The sequence below is a fragment of the Carassius carassius genome, chromosome 2 (assembly GCF_963082965.1).
Source record: "Carassius carassius chromosome 2, fCarCar2.1, whole genome shotgun sequence".
Classification (NCBI taxonomy): domain Eukaryota; kingdom Metazoa; phylum Chordata; class Actinopteri; order Cypriniformes; family Cyprinidae; genus Carassius; species Carassius carassius.
This window is the reverse complement of record NC_081756.1, coordinates 47,702,325-47,723,917: the sequence shown is the minus strand read 5'-3', so window position 1 is coordinate 47,723,917 and position 21,593 is coordinate 47,702,325. Positions and strand designations below refer to the sequence as shown.

Below are 21,593 nucleotides of genomic sequence, written 5' to 3'. Positions count from 1 at the left end.
ATTAGACTAAAAGCCTTAGTATAGACAGAAAGGGGTGTGTGTTTATATGTGGACACACATGCAAGTCATTTATACACATCTGCATTTGTGGAGGACACTGTATAACACTGCATATCGAACCGCGCTTGACCTACCCTCCGATCGGGTCGACGACAATGTCCCGGGGGCGGTCGAGGTTCTCCCAGATCAGAACTGTGCGCATGCTTCCATCCGTGTTTGAAACTTCAATCCGATCTGTTCCTAAAAGAGTCATGAAAAACCCACCTTTTCTAAATAACACTGAAAAAAATGAATATCTAATTGGCATGAAACTCCAGAATGCAGCATAAGCCTGACACTGCTCTTCTAGCATGTCACTCAGTGGAGCTCTTGGTCTTAAAGAAGATGTGTAAAGTTGAGATATTACACTAGTAGCATCTATATTCAATGAAACTGCAGTAATGAAATTAGAAAAAAAGGGAGTGAGAAGAGGGCAACTGAGAACCAAAAATAAAAAACAACGCTTGGTCTCAAATGGACTCAAACAACGGAAATGTAGGGCCCTATGAAATCAGTTTTATTTTTTCCCAAATACTGTTTTTTCTGTTTTAATCTTTCTCAACTCCTTTTTAATGGTTAAATTAAACTGTATTAATCAAAAAGCATGTTAATTAATTAACCAATTAATTAAAATCATAAAACTTATAAATTTTCACATCAAATTTATTAAAAGTTTAACAAAAATTACATGTTTAGGGCCCTATGAAATGTTTTATTTTTTCTTCACCATACGTTTTATTGTTACCTAATTCTGTGTTTTAGCACGTCTAATTTAAATGTATAAAAACAACTTAATTTGTTAAATTTTTTCCCCCTCGGAAATTCTGTTGTGTATTTGCATTTTTCTGGTTATCAAATGAAGACATAAAACATTCATTTAATTTATCTTTTAATTATTGAAAATTAAGCAAACTTTATTTTTTGGTAAACAAAGGGGATTTACTATTAAAAATAAAACATGGAAGAACTGTTGTGTGTAAATCCCTTAAAAAAAAATAATGTTTCATTTTAGTAGTAGTAGTAGTAGTGGGCTATGTACATTGTGCTGAACAATAGTAATAGTACAAATGGCAAATACTTGTCTTTAAATTAAACCAGACTTTTATTTTGACAGGTTACCGTACATTTACTGTTCTGTGTATGTGATACTTCAGTCTATGATGTGATATGACGCTAGTTTTACTGAAATCAAACGGTCAGATGCTCATGAAGTGTCTCTCAGTGCAGTTCTGGAGATGTTGTTCATGTGTTGACGTCTTCATTTAGTGAGACGACAGATGCTGAAATAACCGCGAGCATCACGCGCGCTTCAGTGCGTGTAATAAACTGAGACGCGCTTCTACACCCTTCATTAACACAGACACGCAGAACATGTAGCATTCATATTTAAATAGACTTTTCCGGCTTAATATGCACAGATATTAGTCCATATCGTGATTTAATGCAAGTGCAATGACCTACTTTTGAATAATTAAAAATTTGACCAATTCCGTGACATTTCGCATTAAACTATAAATTCTGTTTTTATGACTGGATTCTGCGATTCCGTCCGCGTTTTCTGCATCGCGGAAATCATAGGGCCCTAGAAATGACTGCATGAAAAGATCTGAGATCTGATGCTAGGATCTGAAAGATGAATTAATACCTGCGTCAGTCCAGTACAGTTTATGTGTAAGCCAATCGATAGCCAAACCTGCAGGGCTTTCCAAACTGGTGTCCACCACAACCTGCAAGCAACAGGAATATCATCTGTCAGATTATATGACACAATATTATAACCACCTACTATGTAAGAGAGGATTTGTTCTCTATTGTTCTCCAGGGGTCAGTTTTCTACACATTTCTCCCTTTAATATACCAAAAACATGCATAATTCATACATTAGACATCCAAAAGCAGGGGTGTGAAAAGCCCTAATAAAGCAAGAACAATAGATTAATTTATAATATACTATATATCATTAGGACACTTATAATATACACTATCATTAGTACTTACACATAACTTCTTAGATTTTTTCATTTGCTCCCTAATTACTCCATTGTTCCATTTTAAATTCTATATTTTATGCATTTATTTATTAAGATGACTAAAATAATCTCACAAGTCTCTTATGCTTACCACAGTTGCTAAATTAAGAATTCGGAAAAATATGATGATTTGCTGCTCAAGAAACATTACTAATTATTATCAATGTTAAAAAAACTGTCTCATTTTAAATGGAAACTGAGGTACACTACCTTTCAAATGTTTGGGGTTTGATATAAAAAAAATTAAAAAATAAAAAATTATTCAGAAATAAAATGATGCATGAAATGGATCAAAAAAGATAGTAAAAAAACATTTATAATGTTGCAAAAATACATGTTTCAAATAAATGCTGTTCTTTTTGAACATTCTATTAATCAAAGAATCCTAATAACAATAAAAAAAATCAGCTTCTACAAAAATATTAAGCAGTGAAAACTGTTCTCAACATTGATGACAATAAATGTTTCTTGAGCAGCAATGATTTCTGAAGATCATGTGACTCTGAAGACTGGAGTAATGATGCTGAAAATACAGCGCTGCATCACAGGAATAAACTACATTTAACAATATATTCAAAGAGAACTGTAATAATATTCCTCTGTATTTGATCAAATAAATGCAGCCTTGGCAAGCACTAGAGATCTATTTCCAAAACATCCCAAAATGCTAATGATTTCGAACTTTTGACCAGTAGTGTATACATATATATATATATATATATATATATATATATATATATATATATATATATATATTTTAGCACACACACCACTGCCCACCAGTGCTGATCTGATCTTAAAATCTGATCTTTGTGTCTCAGGCTGAATTCCTGCTAACCTCCTGTTTGCTTCCATCCCATTTCGCTCTGTTGATGGAATCAGTGGTGACATCAGTCCAGTATATGTAACTCTCACTAGAGTCCCAGTCCAGGGCCACTGCGTTTCGAATATCAGCCAGTGGAATGACGTCGTCCAGCTTGTCTTCAGTGTCAAAGCTGATTCGACGGATGTCCGTCCTTCGGGCAAAAAGCAGGAACTTGTCAAGACCTGATCAAAGACCAAAGGTCTTCTGTCAGTTCTTCAGATTTAAGAAGCTCATCAGTACAGACAAACATTCATGTCACAAAATGTGATTATTATCATGAAAGGAAAATTATAAATTTAGCACAGATTTGTTATATACTATTTGTGGCTATATTATTCACTTTTTAAAAGTAGTAAACAAGAACAGATAGTTGATAGAGAAAAGCTGCAATTACTGATTATGAACATGCAACAGGAAATAATGCATTAAATAACTACACATTTTCCAGTTCACAACACCTTTTAAAATGTAAATGCAATCTTGAAACTACATAAAACCAATGTTAGATCAACAGAATAAATTGTCCTAGACAAGCACAAAAGGCTTTCGTATTACAAAGACTGGCAAAATGTTAACGGTTTGTGGTTTCACAGTTCGCATTGCAACAAACATTTAAAATTGTTTTGCGGTTTGCTAATTTTATTTACAGGTTTGTTTTTGTTTTGTCATTATTGATAGTTATTTACGGTGTTGCTCATATTTCTACATGTATTAAATGTCAGCGATCTTGAAGTGTTTAAGCAGATGTACAAATTTAAAACTACATCTTGGAAAACTTTGATTTTATTGTGTTACTAACAAGAAATCTGGTGTTGCCTTGATGAAATTATTGGCTGAATGATGCATTTAGTGAAAGAAAAATTCAAACTGACAAAAAGTAATTCTACTTGATGCAATTATTTACAATCACTTTCTGGAAATTTGTAGTGCACTACTCAGGTTACTGTACCCTTAAGGTGAAGGGATATTGTTGAAGCACGAAAAGAAGATACTTTTAAATCAAAGATATCAACTAAAACAAGCAGTACTCACTCAGGCCACAGTTATAGTGGTCCACCTTTTTAAAGCCTGTGGGACATGCACAGGTGTAGGTCTTATTGCTTGGAAGACACAGGTGACTGCAGCCTCCATTATTGCTCCCACAGCGGTTTCTCCCACCTAAACATAAAGAGAGAGAAAAAAATATGAATGCTTGAAAAAATGTATACTATTTACTCAACCCAAGCTCACTGGAAAAACGTACATGCAGCAACATTGCTTCAAAATTATATTTCATTGTTTCTTGCATACTTCGGTAAACTTTCAAAGTGAAATGTCCAGTGGGTGTTCAGTTTTATTTAAAACGGATGAATTTGGTACCTTAGTTGAACCTTAGTTGATGTACATATCGTGGCAGTTCGGATATTAATTTCCAAGGTTACTACTTTATCGCATTAGAAAATAATGCACAACCTACATTAATCCTAAACTAAACGTTAACAAAAGCAAACATGAGATAAAAACTTGTATTTCACAGGACTCGTACCCAAATGCACTGCATCTCACGTGCAGTGATGTACCGGGTGCACCATCAAGCATGTTTACTTCATCAGAAAAGCCCATTATGGAGTTGGATATGTGGTGCAAACATCAAAATGTATCAGTTTACAAATCATGCACTATGATAAAAATGTTTTGAGATCATAACATAGTATTGTGCAAGGAACTGTGTGAAAATAAGCATTTATTATGCGATAATCTGCCCCGTAAACATAATTTGTGTGTGTTTCAGATGAAAACTGCAGTGAGTAGCAAAGGGTTTTTTTTTCAATGTGCCTGGGTTGCATTAACTTAATGTGATTTGCGTTTGAAAACATTATATTCTATGCTACGGATAATAGGGACATTATGATTGGTTGACCTGCAGGTTGTCTCTGTGGGTGCAGGGTGTGGATGTCCATGGGAAAGTGCAGCTTGTTTCGGATGACCTCTTGGTTCTTGCCAGTAAACTTGTTTGCACTGTTGATACTCTTGGTGTGCCAGTCAGTCCAGTACAGACTGTCTTCAAACACGGTGATGGCAAAAGGATGTGGAAGACCTGGCAGAGGGAAAGGTTCACAGATTTAGCATCTGTACTCTAAATTACACATTTTTATCATCTAAAACAAATTGTAACAAACAACTGTGTTACACAGAGTTGACTGTCTTCCAAAATTGTGTTACATTTATATTTGTGCTAAGTTTACAACAAATACATTAACATATTTATGTGCTTAATAAAAAAAAAAAAACAGCAATTATACTTTTGGTATTCTAAACTGGTAGACTTAACAAGTCTGCTAAATTGACTAAACTAATTTTGAGCTTAATGCAGTTTAATTGTGCGGACGTTGTGCTAAGGTCCAACTAAAGATATACTCAAGTATGTTCGATTGTGCTATAGTGGAACTATTGCAAGTATACTTCAGGTACACTTTAAATATCTTGCATTTAAACATTATACAAAGATCAGCCCTTATTATCAGTGATATTGAAACACATGTAGGCATAATATTAAGAAATGTGCATAGTGCAATAAATAAATACTCAAAATAAAGTTTAATTATCATTTTTGTATCAGTTAGTCTTAAGTGATATATCAATATATATTTGAATGGATTTGAAGTATACTTGGTATGAAATAAGACTTTAAGGTTATGTTTAAAAGTGAAAATTACGCTTACTGTTAAGTTTGGTCAAATTTCTTTTGGATTCTCAACAACACTAGATGATGATGCATATGTAAAACCATTATAGGTTTTATTGAATGTAAAATCTAAACCTTTAATGTTGAGGTTAAATGTAACCCAGAGGGAAACGATGCTCGCTTTCAATGCAGCTGTGTTTTCTTGAGTGAACAACGTTTCTTTGTATTTATATCAAGGCATGCTAGAATTCTTGACTCTGATTGGCTGATCTAAGGTGTTTATTAATTTTCATTATAAATCAGATAGCTCCAGACCTTGATTATGATAAATCGTAAGCTGTTGTAAAATACTCCATAAACACAGCTGTGACCACATTAAATGTGCCAAGCATGTGTCTGTGTCTAATGACAACCATTATTAATACAGCAGCTACACTACTGTACTATCAAATTAAAAGTTTGACTTTAGAGTGCATTTTAAATCATAAGGTTTAATATTCTTTTGTCATGCTTTAAAGAAGTTAATGTAAGTAGCCCATGTAAAGGACTTGATTATAATTGCAACTGTGTTATTCGATATTCTGGTTAAAATTAATATATTTTAAATGTCTTTAAGAATTACAAATGTGAAACTATTTGAAATATTTAAATACATGACATACAAGTTTCAATAGAAATTCCATTTATCTTATATTTCAATAAATTGTCAGTATGTTAAGCAGCACTTTAACCATTTTTCAAAGACAATGGAATTATGAAATTACATATAAAAATGCACTTAAGTCCTACGTAAGTGGATCAAAAAAAGGGTTCTAAAGTTAAGCAAATTGCATGTACTATACATTTAATCTATAACACATTTAATTGTGGCAAACATGCAAGTGTCCAAAAACATTAAATTCATTTTACACTTTATTTCCGCAAAAATAACTCTTTTTCAAAGTATGCTGAAGTGTACTTCGTTTTCACAAAGCTCTATTGGGATTTTGGGATAAAATTAGACGTGCAAACTATATATACAAATTTGTATATAAAGCAGACTGCCAGAGGTAAACTACTTTCAAACCACTAATTAGCTACTTTCCATCCATCAGGGATTAGAAACTCTTTCCCTCCGAGTAACAGTCAATCTGAGGTGCATGAGGGAGGGTGAGTTCACTGCACATGGTCAGGAGATTTATGATTTTCTCAAAGCTGGTTAAGACATGTTCCTAACATCCCCATCAAAATCTCTCAAAAGCAGCCAAAGCAAGCACTCCGTTAACCAAAATCCATAAACAAAAGGCACTCACTATAAGCTCTGCATTGTTTTTCTGTTCTACTCTTTTAAAAAATAAAGGATCTTTATTTGCATTGACAGAACCTTTAACATTCATGGAATCTTTCCATTCCACAAATGGTTCTTTACAGAGGAAAAAGATTCTTTAGACTGTTTGAGAAACACTAAGAAAACAAACATGGTTCTTTTATATTGGTTCTGAGGAAATCAGATTCAGGCTTTAAATTGTGGTTTCAGAAAGGCTTAGAGAAGATTGCAGATTTTTATGAAGATAATATACTGATGTCCTTTGAAACCTTAAAAGGAAAGACAAAATTCTCACTTTAAATATCTTTAGATCCCTAATTCTATATGATTTAAGACTCATTCATATCAGTGTCCTACCTTAAGCAGTTTAGGAGAAACGCTAGTTAAAAATCCCAGTGCTAAATGAATAATCTCTATGTGGTGTAGCATTATTTTTCATATTTGTTAATGGTCTAGAAAGAATCTACAAATCAAATAATATTGGCTTGTATTGATGATCTTCAGATGAATGTTACAGAAAATGAACGGAAAGAAATTTGTGTTCAAGTGCAAACATTATCAATCTATACTTGTTTTAAACCAATCCAATACAATTGGATACTGAAAAAAATATATAACACTGGGAAAGTTTAATAAATTTTATCAAATAATTGTTTTGGTTATCTGAGGGAAATGTTCGACTTACAAGGGTACACTATTTCATTGTATTTGGCAATGTGAGCAAGAATCATTTGGTGCATAATTTCTAAATCTATTGGTAAATAAATCCCTGTTTACCCTAAAATATGTATTCTTTGTCTTATGCTACCGGTCTTATCTTTGTAAACCTGTGTTTATTGCCTGCGAAACACCTGATTGACTTTCACTGGAAAAGTAGTCATGGTCCATGGTTTTTTGATCAGAATGGACTGACTCTTGAGTAAAACCAAATAATGTGATCATGCCAAAGTGTTTAATGACAGTTGACTGCTCGATGATAAGTGAACTGTGTTTATTATTACTTAATTTAACATACCGTTTGTTTTCGTTGGTAGTTAGTTACATGTGACAAACTAAATTTTTCTTAATATATTTTTACAATAATTTCCACACTTTTGTGTGTTTTTGTGTTTGGGGGGAGGGGGGTGTAAATGTATCTTACGGCTCTTATGCTGGGGGTAGGGTGGATGTTCTTTGGTTTGTGTTTGGTTAATATTACAGTATACATGAAATTCCTTTTTCTTGTTACTGTGTGAAAATATATATATATATTTAAAAGTACTTACTTTAGTAACTGATCAAAGGTTCTAAAGGATCCAAAATAGTTATTCACTCTAAAAAACAAAAGGTTCTTTATTGGCATTGATGGTTCCACAAATTGCCCTTTAACATCCATGGAATCTTTCCATTCCATAAAAGGTTCTTTAGATTTTTTAAATGGTCTAAGAACTAATAAAAATTGTTCTTTTGAGAACCTTTCACTGAAAAATTTTCTTCTATGGCATTGTTGTGAAAACCCTCTTCTGGAACCTTCATTGTTAAGAGCGCATGGAATCTTTCCATTCCACAAAACTTTATATACATTTTTTTAAGATTCTTTAAATGTTCTTCCCATTATCAAAAATGGTTCTCTTTAAAAGGACTGATCACTGAAAGTCATGGTTCTTCTACAGCATCACTGTGAAAGACCCCTTTTGGAACCTTCATTTTAAAAGAGTAGCTTGTGCTTTTACTTTAAACCTGGCGTTCTGCCAGACTATAACTATGAGGCATAAAACGCACCCTGACTGTATCTCCCGCCTTTTCTGCCCCTTTCACCCTTCCCCAGGTGTACACACACGGCATGGGTTGTTTTGTGATCTTATCTTTGTAGAGAAGCAAGGCTAGGTTGGAGTTAGGCTTGTTTGACTTTTTCGTCTCTTTTTTATCTTTTGTTCCCAGCTCCGCTACCATCTGCCTTCCCCCTCCTTGCTAGTACTTTTCTCTTGTCATCTCAATCATCGTTCACTTTTGATCTTGTTTTTCCAGTCAACATATCTTTTCTCTATGTGTGTGCACCCTGATTTTTTATAATGCTGGTGCCTCCCTCCCTGGTAAATCTGTCATTGACCACTGTAAGCAAATCTGGGCTGGATTTTTTTTTTTAGCTTGGTTTTCAGGTCTAAATATTCCCCCACCTTTCCCAGGTGCACAGGTATTTTGTTCTTGCAGACCCGAGGCTTAAGCTTCCTTTCTAGTGTGCCATTTAGAGAGACTGCTGGTTGCTTTCCATCACGCATCAGACAGACAACTGAATTTATTCATCAGACACTCCTTAATCCCAAATGATCAGAAGACTTAAATACTACAGAACACTAGAGAAAAAAATCAGAGCAACCTATTGTTTCCAGCTGTAAAAACTGAACTGATAATAGAATTAATGTGTTATTTTAAAAATAATTTGTCCATAACATGTTGAATTTAGAAGTTGTAAAGCCTGCTCCAACTTATCACTATGATATGCGCCAGTTTACCTGTACTTTAAAAGTGTGACCTTAAAGGGATACTCAACCTCAAAATGAAAATGGTGTCATTAATCACTTATCCCCATGTCGTTCCAAACCCAAAAAAGCTTTGTTTGTCTTCGGAACAAAATTTAAGATATTTTAGATGAAAACCGGGAGGCTTATGTCAGATTTTCGGATCTGATCTATGCCTCTGATCTAGTTCCTATTCCTCTGATCATGACTCCAGTCTTCTTTGTCACATGATAATTCAGAAACTGTGTTTCAATATGCTGATTTGCTGCTATTATTATTATCTGATTATTATTAGCATACGCTGTGCTGCTTCATATTTCTGCGGAAATGCAAAGTGACAGAACATCATTTCTGAATCATAACCTGCCAAAGTATTTAGTGTGTTGATATGCGTTACCTCCCATGGTTGAATTTCACCCTACTTTGGCATGTTGGCGAGTGTTATTTTTAAAACCCTGATCATGTGACACTAATGATGCTGAAAATGCAGTTTTGCATCGCAGGAATAAATTACATTTTAAAATATATTCACATAGAAAATACTTATTTTAAATTATAATAATATTTTTACAATATTATAATCTTTTAGTAAATAAATGCAGCTTTTGTGAGCATAAGAGACTTCCTTCAGGAGAAAAGTGATTTTTATATTCATTTTATATTTTATATTTTATAGTCATTTATATATTTTAGGGATGTAACGATTCACTTCTTTTCTCGATGCATTGATTACAAACCCTGACGATTCATATGCATCGATCTTACAAAGCATCAATTTTGAATCGCTGATCTCGAAGAGTAATCGATTTAAAGCACTAAGAATCGAATGAATCGCAATTTCTGTAGCGATTCAATGCTTTCAAAAGATATACACATTAAATTACTACACGCACAAATTAATGTAGACCTTGAACAGTGTTCGTGCCTCGCTTCAATCCTTCACGCGCTCCACTATTACCGCTCGAGACTGTCGCAGGATTGCGCTCGCACTCCGTTCGTCTCTGACACAGCTGAAAATTGCCATTAGGAAAAAAATGATCGACTACAAATTGATTATTGTCAAGCAGTGTATTTGATTTCTTACAACAAATTAAAAGTAATAAAAAAGATAATTCCTTGTAAAAAGATACAAATTATAATAATTATGATAATACATAGGCTACGTACATAAAATTATTGTATTTGACATTTCTGTCACTTCTGAAATGATGGCTACACCCCTGGTGTGACAAATTGTTAGCCTATACATAATACTCTTAAAGCTCTTTTTTAAAATCTTGGCTTACATAAATTTTTACGTATGCCATGTCATAGCAACATTGAACTAGCATATAACAATGGAAAAAATGTTTTTCTTTTTCTAACTTATGGTTCTCTAACCATAAAGACTGCTGTGTAATTTGCCCCCTGACTAAGCATTTAAAGAATTTAGTGGAAGCATTTAAATAATCCTGTGAATGCACTTAAAGAATGCAGAATCGAATCGTTATAATCGAATTGAATCAAATTTAATTGTGAATTGAATCGTTCTAAATTTGCAAAAATCGTTCTTGAATCGAAATGAAAACCTATGAATCGTGAATCGAATCGCTGCCTACCCAAAGATTCACACCCCTATATACACACACACATATACATTTATTTTTTATTTTTTTACCTTGGCTGATGACAGCCTTTCTGTTTTTCCCATCCAGGTCAGCTCTTTCAATGATGTGGTGTTTAGCATCCACCCAGTACATACGGTGACTGGCGTAGTCAATGGTAAGTCCATTGGGCCAGAAGAGGTGTGTATCTGCAATTATTTTGCGATTAGAGCCGTCCATGTTGGCATATTCAATGCATGGCATATTTCCCCAGTCAGTCCAGTAAATCTTCCTAAAGAAAGAGTGTAAGTAATGTTAGAAACATAGTCGTATAATAATATGCAGTCAGGATGCAACAAAGCAAACAATTCATGTTTTTTTTTTTATTAACAACACTATGCATTTTATCATGCATCAGCAAAATGGTTTAGCCATTTCTCCAAAGCTTATTAATTCTCACAAACTAATCAAGCAAGATCTGCATGCATCTGCAGGGCTCCAAACAAATAAAAATGAGTAAGAAGCCATTGGTTCCTAAAATAAAATAAAAACTTAGGCACCAAAATATTTTTTTTAGGTGCCACAGATTGCTGCGGCGCCTGGGGAGCAGTTGGGGGTTCAGTTCCTTACTCAAAGGCACCTCAGTCGTGGTATTGAGGGTGGAGAGATTGCTGTACATTCACTCCCCCCACCTACTCGAACCCGTAACTTTTGGATTACGAGTCCGAATCTTTAACCATTAGGCAACGACTTCTTAAAGTGGGAACTAAATGTATTTTCTGACTTGAAATACAAAGAATTGTTCTTTACACAGAACCTGTACCAATACCGTGAACCATAAGCATCACTTGGCCACTGAGTGTAGTTTGGGATCCTCCTCAATGCATCCTGTAAATGCTGTCATACACTCTTAAAAATAAAGGTGCTTCATGATGCCATAGAAGATCCTTTTTGGCAAATAAAAAAATTTGCAAAAGGCTCCAACTATAGGTCGGGAAGACCCAGCCTTTTGCAATAGATGGTGTGAGATTATGAACAAGGCATCTCTAGATCTTACTCTCCTGGTTATAGAGTTCACACAAAAAGAGTTTCTTATGACTAAACAAGACATCGATGAGATTCAAACTTCCATCATTGATTCCCATGATGAGACTGTGTTCAAACAACATACTGAGCTTCTTGAGAAGTCTTTGGCAAAATTCAAACAAGATCTACAACAAATCAAGATAAGAAAATTTCGCAGAGACACAATGGATTACAGGGATAACCAAGTCTACACATGGCTAAATCAGACCAAAACAACCAGGCCACTTCGCAAAGTTCGTTTTGAAGATGGTGCCTCATTGACCTCAGCGTCTAGTGTTGAGAGTGATTTTTTAGGAGGACAGTCCAGCGACACCGACGGCCTCCAAAGTGCCACACGTCCATGCCTAAGAAGACGCGCCGAGGTCGACGAGGCAGTAAGACCAGACAGCAAATCCACATCAATGGTGAGGAAGCAGAGCCGGAAAAAGATAACTTAATCTTCAACCTTACAGGCAACACCCTACACCCAGATGAAGTAAGCCTTTTAAATAAGGGTTTGAGTTTTGTCCCTGGTAAACCTGCTGATTCTTTTGTCACCAAAATAGAACTGTTTAAATTTTTTCGCAATCTGAGACTGAAAACCTATTACAAGGACACTACAACTACCTCTTCTCAGATGTACAACAAACAGGAGCGAGGTAAATTTAAACCTACAAGTACTTTTTGCCCTCCCATCTTTAACCCCTCATTGGATACTTTCTGTAGACTTGTTGAACGTGATGTTGAGCAGCTTTTTAGCAATCCTCATCCTCACAATGGCGTGAATAATTTGACACTTTCTGAAAGACAGGCCCTTGACAAACTTTGCAAAGATAAAAATATTGTGGTAAAGCCAGCTGATAAGGGAGGTGGTCTAGTATTTACGCCTAAAACACTTTACGATCAGGAGGTTCTAAGACGATTACAAGACCTGTCTTATTATAGAGCTTTGCACACTGATCCTACCAGTAGATTTCAAAAGGAAATAGAACTATTCCTTCAGCAAGCTCACTCCTCTTCTCTTATCTCTGAACGAGAATTTCAATATTTGTTCAATCGTACCCCAACTAGACCAGCCTTCTATATTTTGCCTAAGGTTCATAAAAATCTATCTAATCCACCAGGCCGTCCAATTGTTGCAGGTAATAATAGTCTTACTGAACCTCTTTCTAATTTTGTAGACTTCATTCTCAGACCTTTGGTTACTTTGCTCCCAAGCTATCTCAAGGACACATCTGACTTCCTTAAATGTCTGTCTCAAATTAGTCATCTAGGTCAGGATGTTCTGCTTGCCACTATGGATGTAACCTCTTTATATACAAACATTCCCCATACTGATGGTTTGACTGCCTTGAAGTATTTTCTTGATCTTCGGACTAATGATGATGGTTTACCTACTAAATTCATTGTAGATATGTCTGAATAAGTGCTCACTAAAAACTATTTCTTGTTTGAACATCAATATTACCTTCAGATCAGTGGCACAGCTATGGGTGCCACTATGGCCCCTGACTATGCCAATCTATATCTTGGTTTTTTGGAAGAACAGTATGTGTTCAATAACAATCCTTTTTTGGAGAAGATAATATTGTTCAAGAGATACATTGACGACTGTTTTGTGATTTTTCATGGTTCATTATCTGAATTTGAACTGTTTGTCTTATACATGAATTGCTTAAGATCTTCTATTAAGTACACCTATACAGCGAGTGCCACTAGTGTGAACTTTTTAAACACCTGTATTTCTGTTATTGATGGACATATTGTTTCTTCTTTATATAGGAAAGACACAGAGAAAAACAGCTTACTTCATGCCACAAGTGCTCACCTAACATCCCTGAAACGTGGTCTGCCTTTCAGTCAGTTCACCAGATTGCATCGTATCTGCTCTGACAAAAATGACTTTGAGGTAAAAGCAAGACTTCTATACAGAGATTTTAACTCTAGGGGATATCCCAACAGTTGGCTTGATACAGCACTAAACAAAGTACGTGCCTCTGGTACACATTCATCTAATTTGGTCTCTAAACAAAATGAGAACCGCTGCATTCTAAAACTGACCCATAGTCCTTTGAGCAGAGAAATTAGAAACATTGTTAATTCTCATTGGCATATAATTAAAAGTGATTATCAACTGAATGGACTTTTTCAAAATTTGCCTCTTTGTGTCTTTTCTAGAAGCTCAAACCTTAGAGATAGGCTGGTCCATGCTGATATTGCCACGCCTCCTTCTGGTACTCTTTCTAATGCCCAGGGTAATTTTCCATGCAAAAGTTGCACTTCCTGTATACATTACCTTTAACTCCAATCTTTCACACATCCGTACACACGTAAGATATATAAAATCAAGCAATTGATTACATGTAAATCTATTTACGTGGTGTACATTTTGATCTGCCCTTGCCCATTGTTGTATGTAGGCAAAACTATCAGGGCTTTACGAACGAGAATTTTGGAACATTTGAGTGCAATCAGGAGATGTGATGCAACTTTGTCTGTTTCCCAACATTTTCAACTAGCCAAGCATGCAATTTCTGACCTGAAATTTCTGGGCATCGAAAGAGTTTTGCCTAAAAGGAGAGGTGGTGATGTAGATAAAAAAACTGCTACAGAGAGAATCTTTTTGGATTTTTGAACTCAACAGCCTTTTCCCGAAAGGGATGAATGAAGAGATAAACTATTCATGTTTTCTGTAAATGCTTTTATTCTTTTTTAGAGATAAATATTGTTAACTTTTCTATCAAAAGAATTGTGCTTCTATTTGTTCTCTGGGTCTGGGCTGTAGCCCCTCCCTTTGCACCGGTTACTTGTTTCCTGATTATCTATCGGGTATTAATTGACTGCATGTCTGTTGTTGATTCATTATGAGCATTGAGAATAGCTGGATGGCTGAAACGTCTGCTCTTGCTCTAATAAACCGATTGATTCTTTTTGTTAAATACTTTGTCTAGTTTTTCAGTGCGAACCATCAACAGTCTCTTCCAAATAAAATAATTAAATACTTTACAAAATATCATTAAGTGTGATCCGAATATAATCTTTTTGGACACTTAACTGCATGTTAACTGCAATTAAATGAAAATATATAATATTTTTTTATTTAATTGCAGTTGCGGAATTTAAGAGTGATTTTTGGACCCACTTAAGTAGGACTTAAGCACTTAATATGCAATTTCATAATTACTTATGTTGTCTTTGAAATATGGCTAAAGTTGTCACAGTGTCTGGGTTGTGTTCCCTGGGTTTCCACTAGGTGTCCTCCGGTTCCCACAGTGTGTATCATATTATCACTTCCTGTCTCCTTATTTGGTCACCTTCCTCCTTGTTTAGTTAATTGATTGTTCCCCACCTGTCTCCAGTTTCCCCATTATCCTTTTGTGTATTTATACCCGGTCTGTCTGAGTCTGTGTTACGGAGTCCTTGTTTAATGTTGATGTTAATTCATGTCCGTCATCTTGCCTTGCCTTGCCTTGCCTTGCCTTGCCTTGCCTTCTTGTTTAGTTTATGTTTGGATTGCTCTTCTGGTTTTCGACTCATGCCTGGACTGTTTATTCTCTGTGGATTAACCCCTAATAAATGACTTACCCGCACTTGGTTCTATCTTCTGGTTTCCTGTATCACCAATCGTGACAGAAGGACTCCGTCATTCTAGGAACCAGCGGTATGTCGTTTTTCCATTCCCCAGCCAAGATGGCGGAGCGGCGAGCCAAGTATCTTCGGTTGATCGCCCTCCGCCAAGAAGGCAATGAAGTGGGGACCCTGGCTCAGGTGTTCTGGTCCCTGGCCGAGGGCATGGGTTACAACGATGCCGCCCTAAAGGACTATTTTAATGGCGGGCTGGATGATCCAGTGTCTCAGGAGGAGATGGCGCAGTTAGAGACACTGGAATTCTGGGAATTTGTGCGCTACCTGCAACATCGGCTTCGGTGGGATGCCCCAGCCACTTCTGTCTCTTCCGGCGGGGTGGTCGTCAGCCCAGCACCACTGCCCAGGATGGCAACCAGCCAAGCGCTACAACCCAAGATGGCCGTCTGTCCAGCGCCACAGCACAAGATGGACGCTAACCCAGCGCCAATGCCCAAATTGGCCACCGGTTCAGCGCCACAGCCCAAGATGGCCGTCAGCCTAGCGCCACAGCACAAGATGGCCGCTAACCCAGCGCCAATGCCCAAATTGGCCACCGGTCCAGCGCCACAGCACAAGATGGCCGTCTGTCCAGCGCCACAGCACAAGATGGCCTTCTGTCCAGTGCCACAGCACAAGATGGCCGCTAACCCAGCGCCAATGCCCAAATTGGCCAAAGTTTCAGCGCCACAGCCCAAGATGGCCGCCAGCCCAGCGCCAATGCCCAAATTGGCCACCGGTCCAGCGCCACAGTACAAGATGGCCGCCAGCCCAGCGCCAATGCCCAAATTGGCCACCGGTTCAGCGCCACAGCCCAAGATGGCCGTCAGCCTAGCGCCACAGCACAAGATGGCCGCTAACCCAGTGCCAATGCCCAAATTGGCCGCCGGTCCAGCGCCACAGTACAAGATGGCCGCCGGTCCAGCGCCACAACCCCAGATGGCCGCCAGCCCAGCACCACAGTACAAGATGGCCACCTGTCCAGAGTCATGGCCCAAGATGGCTGCTTGCCCAGCGCCGCTGCACAGGATGAGAGTCACAGCTGACCCTCCGGAGTCGAGTCAGGTTCCGGTGAACTCCCCAGAGTCGAGTCAGGTTCCGGTGAACTCCCCAGAGTCGAGTCAGGTTCCGGTGAACTCCCCAGAGTCGAGTCAGGTTCCGGTGAACTCCCCAGAGTCGAGTCAGGTTCCGGTGAACTCCCCAGAGTCGAGTCAGGTTCCGGTGAACTCCCCAGAGTCGAGTCAGGTTCCGGTGAACTCCCCAGAGTCGAGTCAGGTTCCGGTGAACTCCCCAGAGTCGAGTCAGGTTCCGGTGAACTCCCCAGAGTCGAGTCAGGTTCCGGTGAACTCCCCAGAGTCGAGTCAGGTTCCGGTGAACTCCCCAGAGTCGAGTCAGGTTCCGGTGAACTCCCCAGAGTCGAGTCAGGTTCCGGTGAACTCCCCAGAGTCGAGTCAGGTTCCGGTGAACTCCCCAGAGTCGAGTCAGGTTCCGGTGAACTCCCCAGAGTCGAGTCAGGTTCCGGTGAACTCCCCAGAGTCGAGTCAGGTTCCGGTGAACTCCCCAGAGTCGAGTCAGGTTCCGGTGAACTCCCCAGAGTCGAGTCAGGTTCCGGTGATCCTTCCAGAGTCGAGTCAGGTTCCGGTGATCCTTCCAGAGTCGAGTCAGGTTCCGGTGATCCTTCCAGAGTCGAGTCAGGTTCCGGTGATCCTTCCAGAGTCGAGTCAGGTTCCGGTGATCCTTCCAGAGTCAGGGCTGGTCACCGCGGATCCTCCAGAGTCAGGGCTGGTCACCGGTGATCTTCAAGGACTGAGTCAAGTCACCGGTGATCTTCAAGGACTGAGTCAAGTCACCGGTGATCTTCAAGGACTGAGTCAAGTCACCGGTGATCTTCAAGGACTGAGTCAAGTCACCGGTGATCTTCAAGGACTGAGTCAAGTCACCGGTGATCTTCATGGACTGAGTCAAGTCACCGGTGATCTTCATGGACTGAGTCAAGTCACCGGTGATCTTCATGGACTGAGTCAAGTCACCGGTGATCTTCATGGACTGAGTCAAGTCACCGGTGATCTTCATGGACTGAGTCAAGTCACCGGTGATCTTCATGGACTGAGTCAAGTCACCGGTGATCTTCATGGACTGAGTCAAGTCACCGGTGATCTTCATGGACTGAGTCAAGTCACCGGTGATCTTCATGGACTGAGTCAAGTCACCGGTGATCTTCATGGACTGAGTCAAGTCACCGGTGATCTTCATGGACTGAGTCAAGTCACCTCTGATCTTCATGGACTGAGTCAAGTCACCTCTGATCTTCATGAACAAAGGCAAGTCACCTCTGATCTTCATGTACAAATGCAAGTCACCAATGATCTTCATGTACAAATACAAGTCACCAATGATCTTCATGAGCAGTGTCAGGCCAGCACCAATCTTCTGGAGTCCAGTACTGACACCAGGGGATTAACAGAGTTTCGTCGTCCCGTTGGTCCAGCCGCACGAAGGTCTGCTCCACCTTGGGGGGCTCTGGTCCTGACCGCATGGCTGTGGTGGTCTTCTGCTCCACCCTGGGGGCCTTCCACCCTGACCACACGGTTGTGGGGGTCTTCCGCTCCGCCCTGGGGGGCTTCCGCCCTGACCACACTGGGGTGGTGGCCTTCTGCTCCGCCCTGGGGGGGTTCATTCCTGACCTCACGGTTGTGGTGGTCTTCTGCTCCACCCTGGGGGGCTTCCGTCCTGACCACAGGGGTGTGGTGGTCTTCTGCTCCACCCTGGGGGCCTTCCGCCCTGACCACAAGGATATGGTGGTCTTCTGCTCCACCCTGGGGGACTCTGGCCTCGACCACAAGGACGTGGTGGTCTTCTGCTCTGCCCTGGGGGGCTTCATGTTGTTTTTTGCTTTTTGTGTTAATTTCTGTCCCTGTTCCTTTATGTTAGTCTGGCCCTCCGTCCCTCCCCCTGAACCTCCTCCGGTCCTCCTCCCTCCTGGTCTTCTGGTGCCTGTTCCCCATGTTTTTCTTTGCTGACCCTCCGTCCCTCCCCCTGAGCCTCCACCTGTCCGCCTCCCTCCTGGTCTCTGTTCTGTGTCTGTCTTGGAGCGTCTGGGAGCCGCTCCGTAGAGGGGGGTACTGTCACAGTGTCTGGGTTGTGTTCCCTGGGTTTCCACTAGGTGTCCTCCGGTTCCCACAGTGTGTATCATATTATCACTTCCTGTCTCCTTATTTGGTCACCTTCCTCCTTGTTTAGTTAATTGATTGTTCCCCACCTGTCTCCAGTTTCCCCATTCTCCTTTTGTGTATTTATTAGAGCCCGACCGATATGGATTTTTGGGGGCCGATGCCGATGCCGATATTAACTCGAAAAGAGCCGATTTATAAGCCGATATTTTGACTTTAAAAATAATCTGGATATTAGACCCATTTCCTATAAACTGCACTTACACAACATTCAATAGCACAATATCTGCCTGTTCTATGTATGTGGGCTGTATAAACCATTTTCCAGAATGGACTATGTTAAAAAAAAAAGCCTTAGATGAGCCTTAGACAGTCTCAATGACTAAACAATTGCACATCAAAAGTATATATTTTTTAATGATCAAAAAACAGTCTGGTTTTAAACATTTAACACTTTTACTTTCTTCCAGTTGAAGCTGGTTTTAACAGTCTGTGTGTTTACTGTAAATAAATTATAATACTAAAGTTAAAGTATTTGCAGAAGTAGTCCCACACTTTGCTGCTACAGCATTCACCTTTTTCAGCCATCTGTAGGCAGAAAGAGAGACAAAGAATAAGCATGTGTATTAATATTATCACCATGTATCATTACTCATGTCATCATTAGAATTATAATAATAATAAACTGGGATCTCCTACATAGGCAAAAATGAGAAATATATATATTTTTTTTTATTTGTCAAGCAATAGGTATTACCTACATATTTAACAATATTATTTCAACATTTTCCTGTTATGTCTGTAAAGCTGCTTTGAAACAATATGTAAAAAAAAAAGCGCTTGTTCAGCTCACATTTATTTACATGTCCCCTCTGGTTTAATCATTTCTGACGCACCTACTGTAGTTACTGTAACTACACTATATTTGCTCTCACAGACACATTCACAACAGACCCGTATATCTTCTCCTCTTCTCTTTGTGCAGTCTGAATCAAAACATCGTCTTGCCTACTATTACCGGAAGATTACGGAATCAATTCGAAGTTGAATGGTTAACGTTAGTGTCATGAACACACCGCTGTCAATTTTGAGAAGAACCACCTTCAAACAAGTTAATAGCAAGCATTTAAGGGGCCTGCTAAAAAGGAAGCTATTAGCGTTAGAGTAACGTAACCAGCCTGAATTCACCAAATTGTTCTCTGGACCTGAGGGTAGCCTCTTCTTCCTTGCTTCTCTCTTAATTCTCATCAGCAGGACTAGCGCTATCGCTCGCTTCTTACAACGGGACAGATACATGTTTACTGCTGACCGAAAGGAGGAGGAACAGACTATGAAAGAGCTCCCGCTAAACGTTTTTAAAACTCCGCCTATGCAATAGAGCAGCGCAAATCGCGTTGTATCTGAAGGGCAACGCTGAGCCCAGCGGCAAGCACCGCGCATACCGCGTCTTGTGTGAAAGGCCCAATTACGCGGTCATTATGTGGGAAACACACCGCAATAGAATAAGAATAAGTTAAACGCTAACGTTATAGTTTGACCTCCTATTAACGTTCGCGCTCTTCCACTGATAAACATGGTATTAGCTTTGTGGCTAATCTAATATAGCAATGCATTAGCGGCTGTAAGTGATGTTACAGAATATTTAGAAGTAATAATGATAGGACCGTTAGCTAGAACTACCACACAGTTTTTATATACAGGGTATGAACTAAATCTACAATCATTTCACATGACGAACGACAGACTCACCGTCAAAACAGTTGATCGCTTTCTTCTGTAGTGGACTTCTGGCGCTGTTGTTAACTCTGGAGCTGCAGAGCTCCCTCTGGTGGGCACACTATGCAACACTCATAACATGAGTGAAGCATGAGACTCTGTTTCTCATGTTTCATCGGCCGTTATAAATGCCGATGCAGATTTAAATGCAATTAGCTTATATCGGCCGATAATATCGGCCGGCCGATATATCGGTCGGGCTCTAGTATTTATACCCGGTCTGTCTGAGTCTGTGTTACGGAGTCCTTGTTTAATGTTGATGTTAATTCACTTAAATTAAAACCATTAATTTGACGTTATTGCAAGGTACCACTTCATAAAAGCGGACTTAAGTGTGTTCATAAACAGTCAAGAAAGTGTCTCTTTAAGTCACTTAAGTGTTATTTTATTAACATCAAATTATCTTCAAGCACAGTTTATAAGAATATACTTTTAATATTTGAAGTACACTACAAGTGCACTTCTTTTTTACAAGGGGTACTAAGAAAACACTAACTTTTAAAAAGCAAGATTTCCTACCCAGTCAAAAAACAGCATTGCGCATTTACTGTGCAATGCTTGTGCTGAATACACTTGTGAAAAAATTATTTGTAAATTATAATAAGTTAAGTAGTACACAAGAGTCAGAATTTTTACCCTTCCATAGGGTGCAGAGCGATGGCACGGGGTTTCTCCATCCTCTGCCATAAAAGCACTTTACGTTGTGTGCCATCCAGATTGGCCACTTCAATGCGAGACGTTCCTGAGTCAGTCCAGTAGAGCTTATTATGAATCCAATCTATGGCCAGACCACCTAAGAAAGTAAGGAAAAAATTATTTCTGATTATTGCTGTTTTAAAAATACAAATTATTGCTGCTACATGTGATATATATTATTTAATCTTTGTTTCCTTGCCAAACATGAAAATAACTTTTTAAAAATAATAAATACATTTTTAATAATTTATCAGTCACTGAAAAATCACTCAGTGT

The 21,593-nt window shown here is 38.7% G+C and overlaps 1 protein-coding gene across 3 annotated transcripts in view; it reads right to left on the bottom strand.

Annotated features, from left to right (window-relative positions):
* The window catches only part of LOC132110953 (low-density lipoprotein receptor-related protein 4-like), a 123,267-nt gene that overhangs the window by 24,147 nt on the left and 77,527 nt on the right, over positions 1 to 21,593 (bottom strand). For all 3 annotated transcript variants that reach the window (XM_059518114.1, XM_059518096.1, XM_059518104.1), the window contains exons 13-19: positions 21,258 to 21,414; positions 11,061 to 11,278; positions 4,835 to 5,011; positions 3,967 to 4,092; positions 2,908 to 3,116; positions 1,685 to 1,766; positions 135 to 240 (exon numbers count right to left, since the gene is read on the bottom strand). In XM_059518114.1, the coding sequence (XP_059374097.1) occupies positions 135 to 240; positions 1,685 to 1,766; positions 2,908 to 3,116; positions 3,967 to 4,092; positions 4,835 to 5,011; positions 11,061 to 11,278; positions 21,258 to 21,414 (1,075 nt within the window). The remainder of the gene's footprint in view (positions 1 to 134; positions 241 to 1,684; positions 1,767 to 2,907; positions 3,117 to 3,966; positions 4,093 to 4,834; positions 5,012 to 11,060; positions 11,279 to 21,257; positions 21,415 to 21,593) is intronic.